The 14,776-nt window shown below is 42.4% G+C and overlaps 1 protein-coding gene across 1 annotated transcript in view; it reads right to left on the bottom strand.

Moving 5' to 3' along the window:
- Nucleotides 1-5,522: 5,522 nt before the first annotated feature.
- Nucleotides 5,523-14,776, bottom strand: part of OC90 (otoconin 90) — a gene marked incomplete at its 3' end in the record, with an annotated part of 35,154 nt that continues 25,900 nt past the window's right edge. The window contains exons 6-9 of the mRNA XM_039350471.1: nt 13,146-13,196; nt 10,193-10,367; nt 7,964-8,070; nt 5,523-5,702 (exon numbers count right to left, since the gene is read on the bottom strand). Coding sequence (XP_039206405.1) covers nt 5,523-5,702; nt 7,964-8,070; nt 10,193-10,367; nt 13,146-13,196 — 513 coding nt within the window. The remainder of the gene's footprint in view (nt 5,703-7,963; nt 8,071-10,192; nt 10,368-13,145; nt 13,197-14,776) is intronic.

Genomic DNA, 14,776 nt, shown 5'->3' on the forward strand with positions numbered 1-14,776 from the left:
TCCTTTCCTTTTAGTTTAATTGCGAGCCGGTATATAATCCTAAACTTAGCTAAATGGTAATAACTAACCTAGTGTATCTTGGCTGAGTTTAGAAAGCTAAAGCAATTTCATTGGATAACATTTTCTCTATTGGGATGGCAACGTATTGCCAAATTTCAGGCACTAAGCGGCAAATATTGACTTCCACAATTGCTGCTGCTATTATTATTATTATTATTATTATTATTATTATTATTATTATTATTATCTTTTATTCATTAAACATGAACCTCAGTCAACTGAACATTCAAATTGGCTGGCGCTGATGGTTGACACGGGTTGCTACCAGCATCCTAGATGTTGTTGTTATTATTATTGTTGTTGTTAATTGCACAGTCAGCCAGATGTTCGGACTGGATTTGGCATTTTTGTCTACCTATTGAGTCCTTACCAAGGACCTGGGATAGGCAGATGTGGATGTTTGAATTGATGGTATTACAGATATCGTCGCAGGATGGAAGCTGTTCCTAGTAAGGCCTTCTACAATTATTATTATTGCTGTTGTTGCTATTGTTGTTGCTATTGTTGTTGTTGTTGTTATGGTCGGTTGCCCAGTCAGCCAGATGTTTAGACTAGATTTGGCATTTTTATCCACCTATTGAATCCCAAAGGGCCTGGGAAAGCAGGTTGTTTGATGGTATTAAAGGTGTCATGGCAGGATGTCAAGTCTTCCAAGTAAAACTGCCTTTGGCAGTTGTTAGGGTTCCTCACACAGTCAGCCAGATGTTTTAGACTGGATTTGGCCTTTTTATCCCACCACTAACTCCTTCCCAAGGATGTGGGATGGGCAGATGCTGTTGTTTGAGGGTGTTAAAGGTTCATCATACTGTCAGCCAGATGTTTTAGCTGCCTTTTGCATTTGTTAGGGTTGGTCACACAGTCAGCCAGATGTTTCAGATTGGATTTGGCATTTTGGTCCACTTATCCACTCCTTCCCAAGGATAAGCAGATGTTGATTGATGGTATTAAGGGTATCGTCACATGATGTAAGCTATTCTAAGGAAAGCCACCTTTTTGCAACTGACTGAAGGAGTCATTGTCAACACTGATGGTATTCAAGTAGTGCTCCAGATGTTTGGGGATTGCACCCAAGACATCTGTGACTATTGGTACTATCTTTTTTTTCTTTTGCCATGTATTATTTTCACATTATACAAGATAGTGAATCTTACACAGTCTCTGTCTTCAAGCATGGGATCCCATGAGGTTGTTTTGCTTAATTATTTTTGAATTATTTTTAATGCTATGACTTTCTATGAATTTACATCATAGTGCCCACTCTCTGAGCAGATTGCTTACCTTTGGTGGTAGAGCTGGTGGGAATTGTAGTCCAACTCACCTAGAGAGTGCCAATTTGAGTAAAACTGATTCAAAGAATTGCATATCAACTCACCTGCTGTCTACAACCTCCAGAATAGCTCCTTTGCTGAATACCTTTGTCTTCTGAATTTGTGTCCCAAAGGTGCTTTTTCAAAAGGTAACTGAATTTTGTTTTTTCCTTGAAAACATTTCACTTCTCATCCAAGAAACTTCTTCAGTTCTTCAGTTCAGTTCAGAACTGAAGAAGCTTCTTGGATGAGAAGTGAAACATCTTCAAGGAAAAAACAAAGTCCAGTTGCCTTTTGCAAAAGCACCTTTGGGACAACCATGATCTGGAGGACTTAGAACAGGGGACTACAAACTTAGCAACTTTAAGACCTGTGGACTTCAACTCCCCAAATTCCTCAATCAGCCATGATGGCTGAGGAATTCTGGAAGTTGAAGTCCACAAGTCTTAAAAGTGCCAAGTTTGAAGACCCCTGACTTAGAATCTCCACAGACTTCTGAATTTATGTGACTGACAAGCCGAAAGAAGGATTGATGAGAGACTTTTTTTTTCATAGCACCCAAATTGTGAAGTATTTGATGTCAATTCTATCAACTACTCATTCCCCTTCAAACCATTCAACTGACTATGCAGACTATAAATGGTTAATGTTGTCACCCATAACAATTGGGGGAATCAAGCTGGAGAACAATTTAGCAGCATGCATTGTACTGATATAATAGAAAGCAAAGCTACAGGCAGAGACTGAAATATTCATTTAACTTAATTCACTTAATAAGGTATAAAAGGAATTGCAACTAAATTGATATTGTTCTTATTGTCCAAATGAAAATAAATTGTGGAAGAGGAAGAATATTAGGGATGACCAGTTAATTCTACCAGACTGCAAACATCTGATAAATGTACCTGACATCAAATAAGAATTAATGAATGTTACATCATTCTTCAGGACTTCCCAACCTTCTTTCCCTTCTCCACTGTTTAATTATATTTGCTTGCTATGGCACCATACCACCATACAGTTGCAATATCTAAAGTATTTTTATGATCACACAGTAACATAACTGTTAGTGAATCTGACTCCTTCATTGAAATTGCTTGTCAGAAGGTCACAAAAGGTGATCACATGATTCCAGGACACCGCAACCATCATAAATGTGAGTCAGTGGCAAGTGCCTGAATTTTGATTGCGTGCTGCAATGGTCATAAATGTGAAAAACTGTCATAAGTCACTTTTGTAACTTTGAACAGTCACTAAATAGATGGCTGTAAGTTGAGGTCTATGTGTACATAAAAAGCTTGAGCACTTTCTGATAGACTACGTTGAAAGAAAAATCTTCATCAGGATCCCGTCCAAGCCGGGAATAAACAACATGGAGGCTGCTTTAGAAAGAAGGCTGTAGTTTATTGGAGAGGAGAGCCAAACAGAAAGATGGCTCTGGGGAAAAAAAACTTGACCACATGGAGCAAGAGTGGTGGGCTTTTATACCTTCTGGGGCTCTTGAGGTTGTTTCCTGTTCCTGTTTGAGGCTTTGTATTTCCTGTGTCATGTACTTTGACCTGAGTCTGAGTGTGCCCTTCTGGCATTCTGATGGTGGTGGGTTAATCCTATTATGTCCCAACAATCACATCCTACTTCCCTGGGGCTGGGGCTGAAGACTGTTGGGGAAATATAGTCTGTCTTTTTAATATTTCCTAAAATATTTCTTTCTCTGAATTCTTCCCACAATGACAATGCCTTATACATTGTTAAAAATATCCCTCCCTTCCTCCCTCTTTTATTCCTTCGAGAGAGAAGGAATGAAAGAGGGAGGAAGGGAGGGATATTTTTAACAATGTATACGGCACTGTCATTGTGGGAATGTGTGGGAATTTGAAAGATGGCATCTCTGGGTGATGATGACACAGCAGTTGACCATCTAGGGCAGGGGTAGGCAACCTTGGCTCTTTTATGACTCGTGGACTTCAACTCCCAGAATTCCTGAGCCAGCATGGCTCAGCTTGGAAACCTCTCCTTTTCCCCTCAGCATGGCTGGCTCAGGAATTCTGGGACTTTAAGTCCATGAGTCATAAAAGAGGCAAGGTTGCCTACCCCTGGCCTAGATGATAGGAAACTTGGCTCTTTTATGACTCGTGGACTTCAACTCCCAGAATTCCTGAGCCAGCATGGCTCAGCTTAGAAACCTCTCCCTTTCCCCTCAGCATGGCTGGCTCAGGAATTCTGGGAGTTGAAGTCCACGAGTCATAAAAGAACCAAGGTTGCCTACCCCTGGCTTAGGGGAAGTGGAAAGTAACTGAATGGATCCCAGGAGCTTGGAGGCAGAATGATGGATGAGAATTTCTGCCCATTGGAAATCACCTCAAGCATAAGCTTCCTGGAGTAAAACTCTAGGAAGGTTATGGTTGAGGTGATTTTCAAAAGATTTGGTTGAGTTTTTGAAAGAAGATTTGCATTAATTCTGCTTTGGAGCAGTAAATATGTTCAGCTCAGAGAAATGAAAAGTGCAGTGAGCATTTTGAAGAAGCACAAAATGTGCAGAAACATCCTAAAACACAATTCTCAAATAGGATTAGGATCCATGGGGATCATAGACCTTTTTCTACTTATTGTAACTAGCCCCACAGAAGCAGACTTCTACTCTCTCCCCCCAAAAAACAAAATTAGCCCAATTCCCATCCAGTTCTGTACTACCTCAAATTCCACTGAATATATGATCAATTAAGCAAACTCTTGTGCTATCTGTTCTTTTTTGTGTTGATAGGAATTAACAGAATAACAGAGTTGGAAGGGACCTTGGAGGTCTTCTAGTCCAACCCCCTGCTCAGGCACAAGACCTGCTTGTACTCTCAGCAATTATATCTTCATTTAAGTTTGTCATAAAGATTCTGAGATATGTCAAACATCTAAAGCTACAAATGTTTGATTGGCCACACCAAAAATTAAATCAAGGAAAAGTCAGGCATGATTAGTTGGTCATTTTCTTTTAAAATGAGCTTCATTCCATGGATTCACCCCTCCAGTATTAAAGCAAAACCTGAAAAAGAATCATCTCAGCTCTTGTTTTCATACTTGTTTCATTATGATAAATTGTTCCTAAAAATAAGGACAAAGGATGAAGCAGTGTCAAGCTTTTAATAGGAACTTTGATTGACAGGGTATGATAAGCCATAATATCAAGAAGATGATAGATAGATAGATAGATAGATAGATAGATAGATAGATAGATGGATGGATGGATGGATGGATGGATGGATGGATGGATGGATAGATAGATAGATAGATAGATAGATAGATAGATAGATAGATAGATAGATAGATAGATAGATAGATAGATAGATAACCTTTATTGTCATTTTTTTACTGTGGGCACAATGGCACGCATTAAAAATGAAACTGTTGGTTTAATGTTGTGCACAGAGCTATTTATTAGGGTTAGGTAGGAGAATCAAATCACCATGGCTTGTTCAAGAAACAGAGATTTAGAAATCCCGTGATGGTATTGAACGCAAATTAGATTTTTTTCATCTCGGCTCCGACCTTAGCTTTATACAACCTTCCACCGATATGAGATTAAAAATGAAATAGGTATTATGGCTATATAATCAGGAGGTGTGTTGAGGTTCCTCACCATGGATATATACAGTTAGAGATCATCCTATAAGCAGAAGATCTCCCACATTTACATCCTGTTGTCTTCCAAGATAAAATAGCATAATTGGAAGGGACCTTGGAGGTCTTCTACTCCAACCCCCTGCTAGAGCAGGAGACCCTATACCATTCTAGACAAGTGGCTGTCCAATCTCTTCTTAAAAGCCTCCAGTGATGGAGCACCCACAAAGTTCTAAAACTAAAGAGAAATATCCTAACGTTGAGAACAATTAATCACTGGAACAATTTGCCTTCAGAAGTTGTGAGTGCTTCATCACTTGAGGCTTTTAAGAAGAGACTGAACAGCTGCATAGGATATACTACTGGCTGCCCCTTGAATAACATTACCAGTAGCTGGACAGAGAAGTAGAGATTATCTTGTTTGCAATGGGACTAGTCTAGATCTTCTACCATGGCGTATCGCTCTTTTTCCCCGTCTCAAGAGGGGCTGAGCTAGATCTGCCTCCTCACTGCTACTTTCTTCTTCTTCACTGGATGTTCTGGCACCTCTCGGGGGGCTGTCTGGTGGCCTCTCACGCCCCGCCCAGCGGCAAGCCAGTTTGTCCTCTTGGCAAGCCGGTCTGCTGGGCAACTTCCAGCTTTCGTTGAACGGGGCTGCAGCCATGCATTCGGCTGCAGCTTTATCACAGGAACAAAGGAGATTTTCACACAGGCTCCATCCAACACCTAAAAGGAAGGAAGAAGATTGAGACAGAGGCCGTGATTGCAGGAGATATTTGCCATCGTCGCGACATGGCCCTTGGGCTAGAGAACCAATGATGTCGAAAGGTGGGTGCAATCGAGCAATCGAATAAGGGATTCTTGATACTCTCTGAGCTTTGTTCTTTGCTTACAGACATTTCATTACCCAACCATGTGATGTCATCAGTAGCATCACTAGCATTGTCATTACCTAGTTGGGTAATGAAGCATCTGCAAGAAAATCACCAAGCCCAGAGAGCACCAAGGACTCCTCATTTCAGCCCTGACCTACAAATATTCTCTGCTATTGGCTATTGGGAATCAAAGCCCCACCTCTTTTTAAGAGTGTGCAGCGTGTGCTATAGAGACAAGACATGGTTATTTTGTTGTGGCCTGTCCGCCACCGGAGAACACCGCGACCAACTCAGAGGAGAAAGCACAGGAGTGGGCATCGGCCCCAGTGTCAGGGCCATCTGAAAGCTCCAATGGGGATGAAGGAATGGAGCTGTCACAGCCAGGGACAGAAGTGGCACCTGGGCCATCCGCCAGCCCCCTGATGGAAAGGCTGAGACCTCCATGCCTTGAGGCAAGTGATTCAGGAGAGGAGGATCACATGGGGCCAGTGATTGATGCACGGGCACGGCGGAGGCTGAGAAGAGGAGAACAGCGAGAGGCTATGGGCCGGTCCTCGGGGCAAGTTACCGCTACTAACAGAGCCCCACCCTCAGCTGTGGATAAAAGGCAGGGGCAGAGACGAATAGGTGTGGCAGACAACTATCTGTCTCCCTGCCAGTCAGATTCTGGTTTGTAAACTTGCCGGAGTTTTCCTCAGATCCTGTGGCGCTGGGAGTCGGAGCGCCTTCTAAGCATGTGCATGTTGGAAAAGAGCCCGTTTGCCTGAAGGATTCTTGCTGCAAGCATTGTGAGAGACCGAAATTAGCTCTGGGTTTTGGGAGACCCCTGCAGGGGAAAAGGCAACTAAAGACTTGAACAAGCGGTTGTGTGAAACTGCTGGTGTTCCTGAATAAAAGGAACGTTGGAGATTTATTGGTGCGCCTGTTGTGTTCGGAGAGTCGAGTCAGAACATATTTAAAGAACTAGCAAGAATCAAGGAATGAAGAAAAGCCCATTCCCACAAACACTGACAAGGCAAGCCACCTGTATATAAAGAGAGAGCAACCTACACTGCCTTCTAGGACTGAAGATGTTACCTAGTAGGGCAGGGGTGTCAAACTCAATTTCATTGAGGGCCGCATCAGCATTGCGGTTGCCCTCAGGGGGCTGGGTGGGTGTGGCCAGGGTGGGTGCAGCCTACTGGGTGGGTGTGGAGGAAGTGGGTGTGGCCTATTGGGTGGGCATGGCCAGCTCTACATTGTTTGTGTCAAGGGGGCCTGGGCAGGAGTGGGACAGATCTGAGGGTCTCTGGCAGAAGGGGGTGGGACCAAGGCAAGTGCCAAGGCATAGTCCACTGGAGGAGCCTCATAGTTCCTCTCAGGCCATGCGGGGGGGGGGGCTTATGGAGCTAAGACTGAATGCGTTTCAGCATAGATGGCCACCACAAAATTGTACATTGGCTCCCGGCCGGCCTGGGCCAGGGCCAAGGTAGCGGGGGCCGTTCCCTCACTGTTTCCAGGATGGCTTCGCGGGGCACATGAAACCACTTCGCAGGCCACATCCGGCCCCCGGGCCTCGTGTTTGACATGTCTGTAGTAGGGTAATGAAGCATCTGCAAGAAAACAACCAAGCTCAGGAAGCACCAAGGACTCCATTTGATTATTTGATTATTTTTACCATTTTGATAAATTTGGTCCACACCTCCCCCCCCCAAGGTATCCCTTCATAGTGGACTGGGGAGGTGAATTTTTAACTGTCAGAAGAAATTCTAACTCGTTTGTTGAAATTCCTTCCTTGAAGAATTTCCTGCATTGACTGCAGGAAGAGCAACGGTTAGAAAGCAGTATTGCAAGGCTAATTCTGCCAACTGCCAGCAGTTCAATCCTGACCGGCTCAAAGTTGCCTCGGCCTTTTATCTTTCTAAGATTGGTAAAATGAGGACCCAAGTTGTTGGGGGCAATATGCTGTCTTTGTAAAGCGCTTAGAGAGGGCTGTAAAGCAGGGTGAAGCGATATATAAGTCTAAGTGCTATCACTATTCACTGGAGAAAGCTGTTTTTTTTTTCTTTTCTTTTAAAAATGTTTCACTTAAGAAAGAGGTGATTCTTGGATGCTGCTATTCTCAAAACTTACATGTTGGTGTGTGATCAAAGCACACAACTTCAGATCTTGGGTTTTTTTCCGGCTGGCATCCCAGTCTTTTAACTTGTTCCAGGCAGCATTGATGGGAGAAACAACATCTGTCAGATGGAGAGGATAACAGAATTAACATTTCAAAACCATTTTCCACCTACATATTCTGCAGCATCTCATACATTGGTATAAACCTTACTGGTATCATATTTTTTAAAAAATATTTTCTCTCTTGCTTTATCATACCATATAGTTCAGGTCAAAGTATGGGACATGGACAAGAAGCAGAGTCTGCCATTAGAGGAGGTGGAGAGGGGCAAAGAGAATCATCTCTCTCTGTGATTTCTGCCAGTCTTTTAAGATCTGATAGAGTTGGGTCTACCTGGGTCTATCTGTTGCTTAGGTAACACAAGTAATAGAGCCTAGAAAGCAGACCTATTCTGGAGAAGGAAGGAAGGAAGGAAGGAAAGAAAGAAGGGAGGGAGGGAGGGAGGGAGGGGAGAGGAAGGAGAGAAGGAGGAGGAGGAGGGGAGGAGGGAAGGGAGGGAGGGAAGGGAGGAAGGAAGGAGGGAGGCAGGGAGGGAGGAGGGAGGGAGGAGGAGGGGGAGGGAGGGAGGAGGAGGAGAGGGGGGGGAGGGAGGGAGGGAGGGAGGGAGGGAGGAAGGAAGGGAGGGAGGCAGGGAGGGAGGCAGGGAGGGAGGAGGAGGAGGGGGGAGGGAGGGAGGAAGGAAGGAAGGAAGGAAGGAAGGAAGGAAGGAAGGAAGGAAGGAAGGAAGGAAGGAAGGAAGGAAGGAAGGAAGGAAGGAATCACTGTGACCAAATCCAGAAGCAAAATTATTTTCCAGATCTTTTCTGAAGGTTTCCTGGATGACTGAGAATTTCCATAGAAATTCCATAATAGTACAATAAGATAAACAAGGAAAAAAGAACACAACAAGAATACATCAACACGATAACATACTGAATACAGGTAGTCCTCGAATTACAACAGTTCATTTAGTGACTGTTCAAAGTTACAACGGCACTGAAAAATGTGACTTAACACAGTTTTTCACAGTTATGGTCTTTTCAGCATGCCCAGGTTCATGTGATCAAAATTCAGATGCTTGACAACTGGTTCATACTTACAATCGTTGCTGGGTCCCGGGGGTCACAAGCAAAGTCAATGGGAAATCCAGATTCACTTAACAACCAGGTTACTAACTTATCAACTGCAGTGATTCACTTAACAACTCTGGCAAGAAAAGTGGTAAAATGAGGCAAAACTCACTTAACAAATGTCTCACTTAACAAATGAAATGTTGGGCTCAACTGTGGTTATGTCAAGGACTACCTGTACATCAATATGATACATATTGACAGTGTTTTTTTTGTAAAAACAAAAGGTGCCGGAACTCACACATGTCATACAACCTGCCTTGCCCACCCTACAAGGTTCCATCCCAAAAAGGCGCCGGAACTCCGTTCTGGGAGTTCTATGACAAAAAAAAGCCCTGCATATTGATCACAATGAATACATCAATAGAATAGAATAGAATAGAATAGAATAGAATAGAATAGAATAGAATAGAATAGAATAGAATAGAATAGATTGCGGGATGGGATGGGATGGGATGGGATGGGATGGGATAGAGTAGAGTAGAGTAGAGTAGAGTAGAGTAGAGTAGAGTAGAGTAGAGTAGAGTAGAGTATAGAGTAGAGTAGAGTAGAGTAGAGTAGAGTAGAGTAGAGTAGAGTAGTGTAGAGTAGAATAACAGAGTTGAAAGGGACCTTGGAGGTCTTCTAGTCCAACCCCGTTGAAACAAGAGACCCTATACAGTGGTGGGATCCAAATATGTGAACAACAGGTTCTCTGTGTGGATATCACTTACGGAAGTCCATTCTGGACTTGGGCAGCAAAATATTAGCTACCGGTTCTGCCGAACTGGTGCGAACCGGCTGAATCCCACCGCTGACCCTATATCATTTCAGACAAGTGGTTGTCCAATCTTTTCTTAAAAGCTTCCAGTGTAGGAGTATTTACAATATATAATATCCAATGTCCTGCCCAATACCTCTGGCTGAGTAGAAATGGGGAAACATTTCTTTTCTCTGTTACATTTTACTTTATTGTTAACCTTCAATATTTCTTTAGGTCCCCACATGTCTAGATAGAAGGGTTAAATGAACAAAATGCATGCTGCTTTAGGAGCGTATGCAATTCCTTTGTTTGCTTGGAATGTCAGTCACCTGTCCAGTTCATCAGTCGGCTGTCCTTTTCCTTCTTGTCCACAAAAGCAGCCATATAATTCGAAGTCCTCTGGACACCGGTCGGTCAAGCAGTAGAGCATCTCACCCAACTGTGGAAACTCTCGCTTGAGTTTCCCATTGTCACCCCGTTGCAGAAAGGAGGAACGATCACACACTGTGGAAAGGAGATACGCATTTCACAGCTGTATTCTGTTAAGTACAGATACAGATGGCTAAAAAACACGACTATGGAATTCTCTTTTTTTCTGTGTGTCTCATAGTCCTCAAATTTTCTCCCTTGAATCTTTCAACCTTCAAGAGAAGATCTGGGCACCAGAAAAATAAGGCTGATTTGAAATAAAGAACCCATTTTCCTGGAACGGTCCATTTCACTAGCAAACAGCAGTTTTTGATGTAATTTCTGTGTGCCATTAAAAAAAATAATTAAGCCCAAGATATCTCCTAAAGGAGTGGTGTGGTGGCCTAATGGTGAAGGTGCTCACGTCCCACTGGGAAGGTTGAGAATTCAAGTAATGGCAGATGTTTCTCTCTCAGGGCACAAAGAAAAAAACTCTGCTGTTAGCTCTGCATAGATGTCAGGAAGGGCATCTGGCCAGTAAATGCTCAGCTCCATCCAGTCACCACAACTCTACCCTGAATTAAGGGATTACACGTCATGAAAGAGAGGGGATTTTTTACATCTCCTAGAGCAAAGGTCTTCAGACTTTGCCCTTTTATGACTTGTGGACTTCAACTGCCAGAATTCCTCAGCCAGCGTGCCTGGCTGAGGAATTCTGGGAGTTGAAGTCCACAAGTCATAAAAGGGCCAAGTTTGAAGACCCCTGTCCTAAAGAATTAATACACTGGTCAGTCACTTTTTTTACTTTTTTTTTCTTTAATGTACAACATGACTTTCTCATACTAACTGTTCTATTGGTCTCCTCTCTTTTCTTCCAATTAAACTATTGGGTTGAGTGAAAGCATTTCATACCTTCTCCAAAAGATTCTTCAGGAGATGGTGACTCTTCTGGAATTGTTGTAGACAACGTCACCATTTCCTCCCCAGATATCTTGAAGAGATGTCCTGGATTTTGGGTCCTAAGTTCTATTTAAAACAAAGCAGAATCCTATAGCAGTGGTGGCGAACCTATGGCATGGGTGCCAGAGGCGGCACTCAGAGCCCTCTCTGTGGGCACGCGTGCCATCACCCCAGTCCTAGGTCTTCAGCTGGGTTTTATAAAACCTTTTCACTTTAGGCCTCTGCCACCATGTGCAAAAAAAAAAAAAAAGGTTCAATCAGTCAATTTCAACTTCTTGTGGGAAAAAAAAGTTCTTGCAAAGTTGGAATTGATTGATTGAACTTTTTAGTCCCACCCAGTCTGCCATTACCACCGCAGACACGCCCACCCAATGGGCCATGCCCACCCAATGGGCCACACCCACCCAATGGGCCACACCCACCCAATGGGCCACACCCACCCGGCACTCGACGATGCATAAGTGGGTTTTGGGTTGCAGTTTGGGCACTCAGTCTCTAAAAGGTTCGCCATCACTGGCCTATACTGTTCTTGAATGAAAAACCCATGAATCTCACTTTAAATAAGTGTCTTATATATATAAAGTACTGGCTGGAAACATGCAGAAGAGACCTTCATCCTGCAGTGGACAGTCGAAAGCTAGAATGATAATGATGATATATAAAAAGTAGAGGTGCACTTTTAACATACAGTCACAGATGTGCTTGCAATTGCCTTTTTTTCCTAATGAATCCTAGGGCAACTGGAATTTTACTTGCCGCGGTTTGCTGGTCTTGAAAATTCTGAAGCTGGGGTGAATTCCGCTTCTGTTATGTTAATCTCAGGTGAAGTAGTTGTAGCGCTTGTTGTAGCAAAATGGCTCTCTGACAATCCTGGGAAAAGATGCAGGATTAACTCCTTTACTTCTTAATAGGAGATTCGACTCTGTATGAATTTAGATCAAGTATAAATATGCTTTTCCCCCTACCCAATCTCCTAAGTCTTGTTGTATTGCCTTATCAAGTGGGAGCGGGAAGGGATACAACTGGTAAGACAGAATGTTACAATAATAATAATAATAATAATAATAATAATAATAATAATAATAATAATAATAATAAAGTTAGAAGGGACCTTGGAGGTCATCTAGTCCATCCCCCTGCTCAGGCAGGAAACCCTATACCATTTCAGACAAATGACTGTCCAGTCTCTTCTTAAAAACTTCCAGTGTTGGAGCATTCACCGCTTCTGGAGGCAGGTTGTTCCACTGGTTAATTGTTCTAACTGTCAGGAAGTTTCTCCTTAGTTCTAGGTTGCTTCTCTCCTTGATTAGTTTCCATCCGTTGCTTCTTGTCCTGCTCTCAGGCACTTTGGAGAATAGCTTGACTCCCTTTTCTTTGTGGCAGCCCCCAGATATTGGAAGACTGCTATCATGTCCCCCCTCGTCCTTCTCTTCATTAAACTAGACATACCCAATTCCAGCGACCGTTCCTCATATGTTTTAGCCTCCAGTCCCCTAATCATCTTTGTTGCTCTTCTCTGTACTCTTTCTAGAGTCTCAGCATCTTTTTTTACATCGTGGTGACCAAAACTGGATGCAGTATCCCAAGGGTGGCCTTATCAAGGCATTGTAAAGTGGTATTAACACTTCACATGATCTTGATTCTATCCCTCTGTTAATGCAGCCTAGCACTGTGTTGGCCTTTTTGGCAGCTGCAGCATACTGGCCTGTTGATCTAAGGTGTGTACATATTGCTAGCAAGGTCGTTCAAGGCATGAAAGTCTTAGCAAGCCAGGTTACTTTCAGCTCAAGCCTTTTTAAAGGCCAGGATAAAAATAAGATACACGTTTCCAATAACTGTAAATTAAGCAAATATTTTCCACAGCAGGGTTGAAGACTTGTTCACCCTGGGAACAAACTGCAGGTATCAACTTACCTCTTTGTACAGAATTATCAAAAGCAACAGTTGCATCTTTCTGGGTTACGGCTATAAAGCAAAATAAAAGAGAAAAGTTTATGTTATCATGCCAGATAATGTTTATGCTTTTTGTAATTTCCTTGATCAGGAAATTTCAAAATATGCCTCTCTAGGCAATCAAATACCTTTTCTATAACTTTTTTTTTTTTTTTTTTACAGATGATGAAAACAGGGGTTTGATGCTTAACTAAATAGCTGAAATAAACTTCTATTACTTCCAGAAATGGCCAAGGAAACTACGGGAAAAGAAAAGAAAAGAAAAGAAAAGAAAAGAAAGGAAGAAAGAAAGAAAGAAAGAAAGAAAGAAAGAAAGAAAGAAAGAAGGAAGAAGGAAGGAAGGAAGGAAGGAAGGAAGGAAGGAAGGAAGGAAGGAAGGAAGGAAGGAAGGAAGGAAGGAAGGAAGGAAGGCCCCAGTGAGCTCTTGCTAAATACAAGAATTTCTAATATTTGAATAAGATAAATTTCAAATCACATTTGTCCCTTAGGCAATGCTGTGAAAACTAAGTTTTTCTTTATTGTATGCATTGCATTATGTGGCCCTTGACACCCCATTACAGTGACAATCCTTTGTTTTTAATTATCATACTCTTTCCTTCTGCACAGAAGATTCAATACAGAATTCAACAGATATAATTAAAAACTAACACTAGAAGACAAACTTTAAAGAAGATGGCAAGGGGGAAATAAACAGAAAACCAACTAATCATTATGTCACATTAAAAAAAACAATAAGTTTGCTGAGTGGCAGAAGAAACCCTACTTCCGCCACCCTGTTCTTCATGAATCAATAAATTTCTCAAAGTTCTCAATAATAATAGTGTCAGTGACTAAAGCAAGGATTGAAACTCCTTTCCGAGTACTTGGTGCCACTCAGTAATAACAACCACAGTAACATTTCCCAATCCCAGGTCCTTGGGAAGGACTAGATAGGTGAATAAAAATGCCAAATCCATTCCACAGTTCTGGCTGACTGTGTGACGAACAACAATAACAGCAACAATAATAAATTTACAAGATGTTTCCATCTCTCCTTTTAAAAAAAACGTAATTTGTTTTATTTTATTGTTATAAGGCTTATGTTAATCTCATCTTTGAAGTCTCCAGACTCCTGGTGTGAGACTCGTGAACTCTTGTCAAATCAAAGCATTTTTGCAGAAAATGCAGTGGTGGGATTCAGCCGGTTCGCTCCAGTTCAGCAGAACCGGTAGCTAATTTTTTGTTGCCCAGGCCCAGAATGGACTTCCGGAAGTGGCAACCACACAGAGAACCAGTTGTTCACATATTTGAATTCCATCACTGATAAAAATGGAATTGCTGATGAGTGGTAGCACACCTGAGAGTTTAATATTTAAAGTATTAGGTTATTGATGTTATGGAAATGTCTGGGTTTGGTTATTGATCCTTAGATTAAGGCAGTGGTTCTCAACCTGTGGGTCGGGACCCCATTTGGGGTTGAACGACCATTTCACGGGGGTCGCCAAACAACGCAGTCCGCCATTTTTTTCCCCTTTTCCTTAACTGTGCTACTCCCTTTTATTCTATTGGCTTTTGAAAGCCAATAGAATAGATTCTCTTCAATAGAGTCTAAT

The sequence above is a fragment of the Crotalus tigris genome, unplaced genomic scaffold, assembly GCF_016545835.1.
Source record: "Crotalus tigris isolate CLP2741 ecotype Arizona unplaced genomic scaffold, ASM1654583v1 scf7180000018335.1346539, whole genome shotgun sequence".
Lineage (NCBI taxonomy): Eukaryota > Metazoa > Chordata > Lepidosauria > Squamata > Viperidae > Crotalus > Crotalus tigris.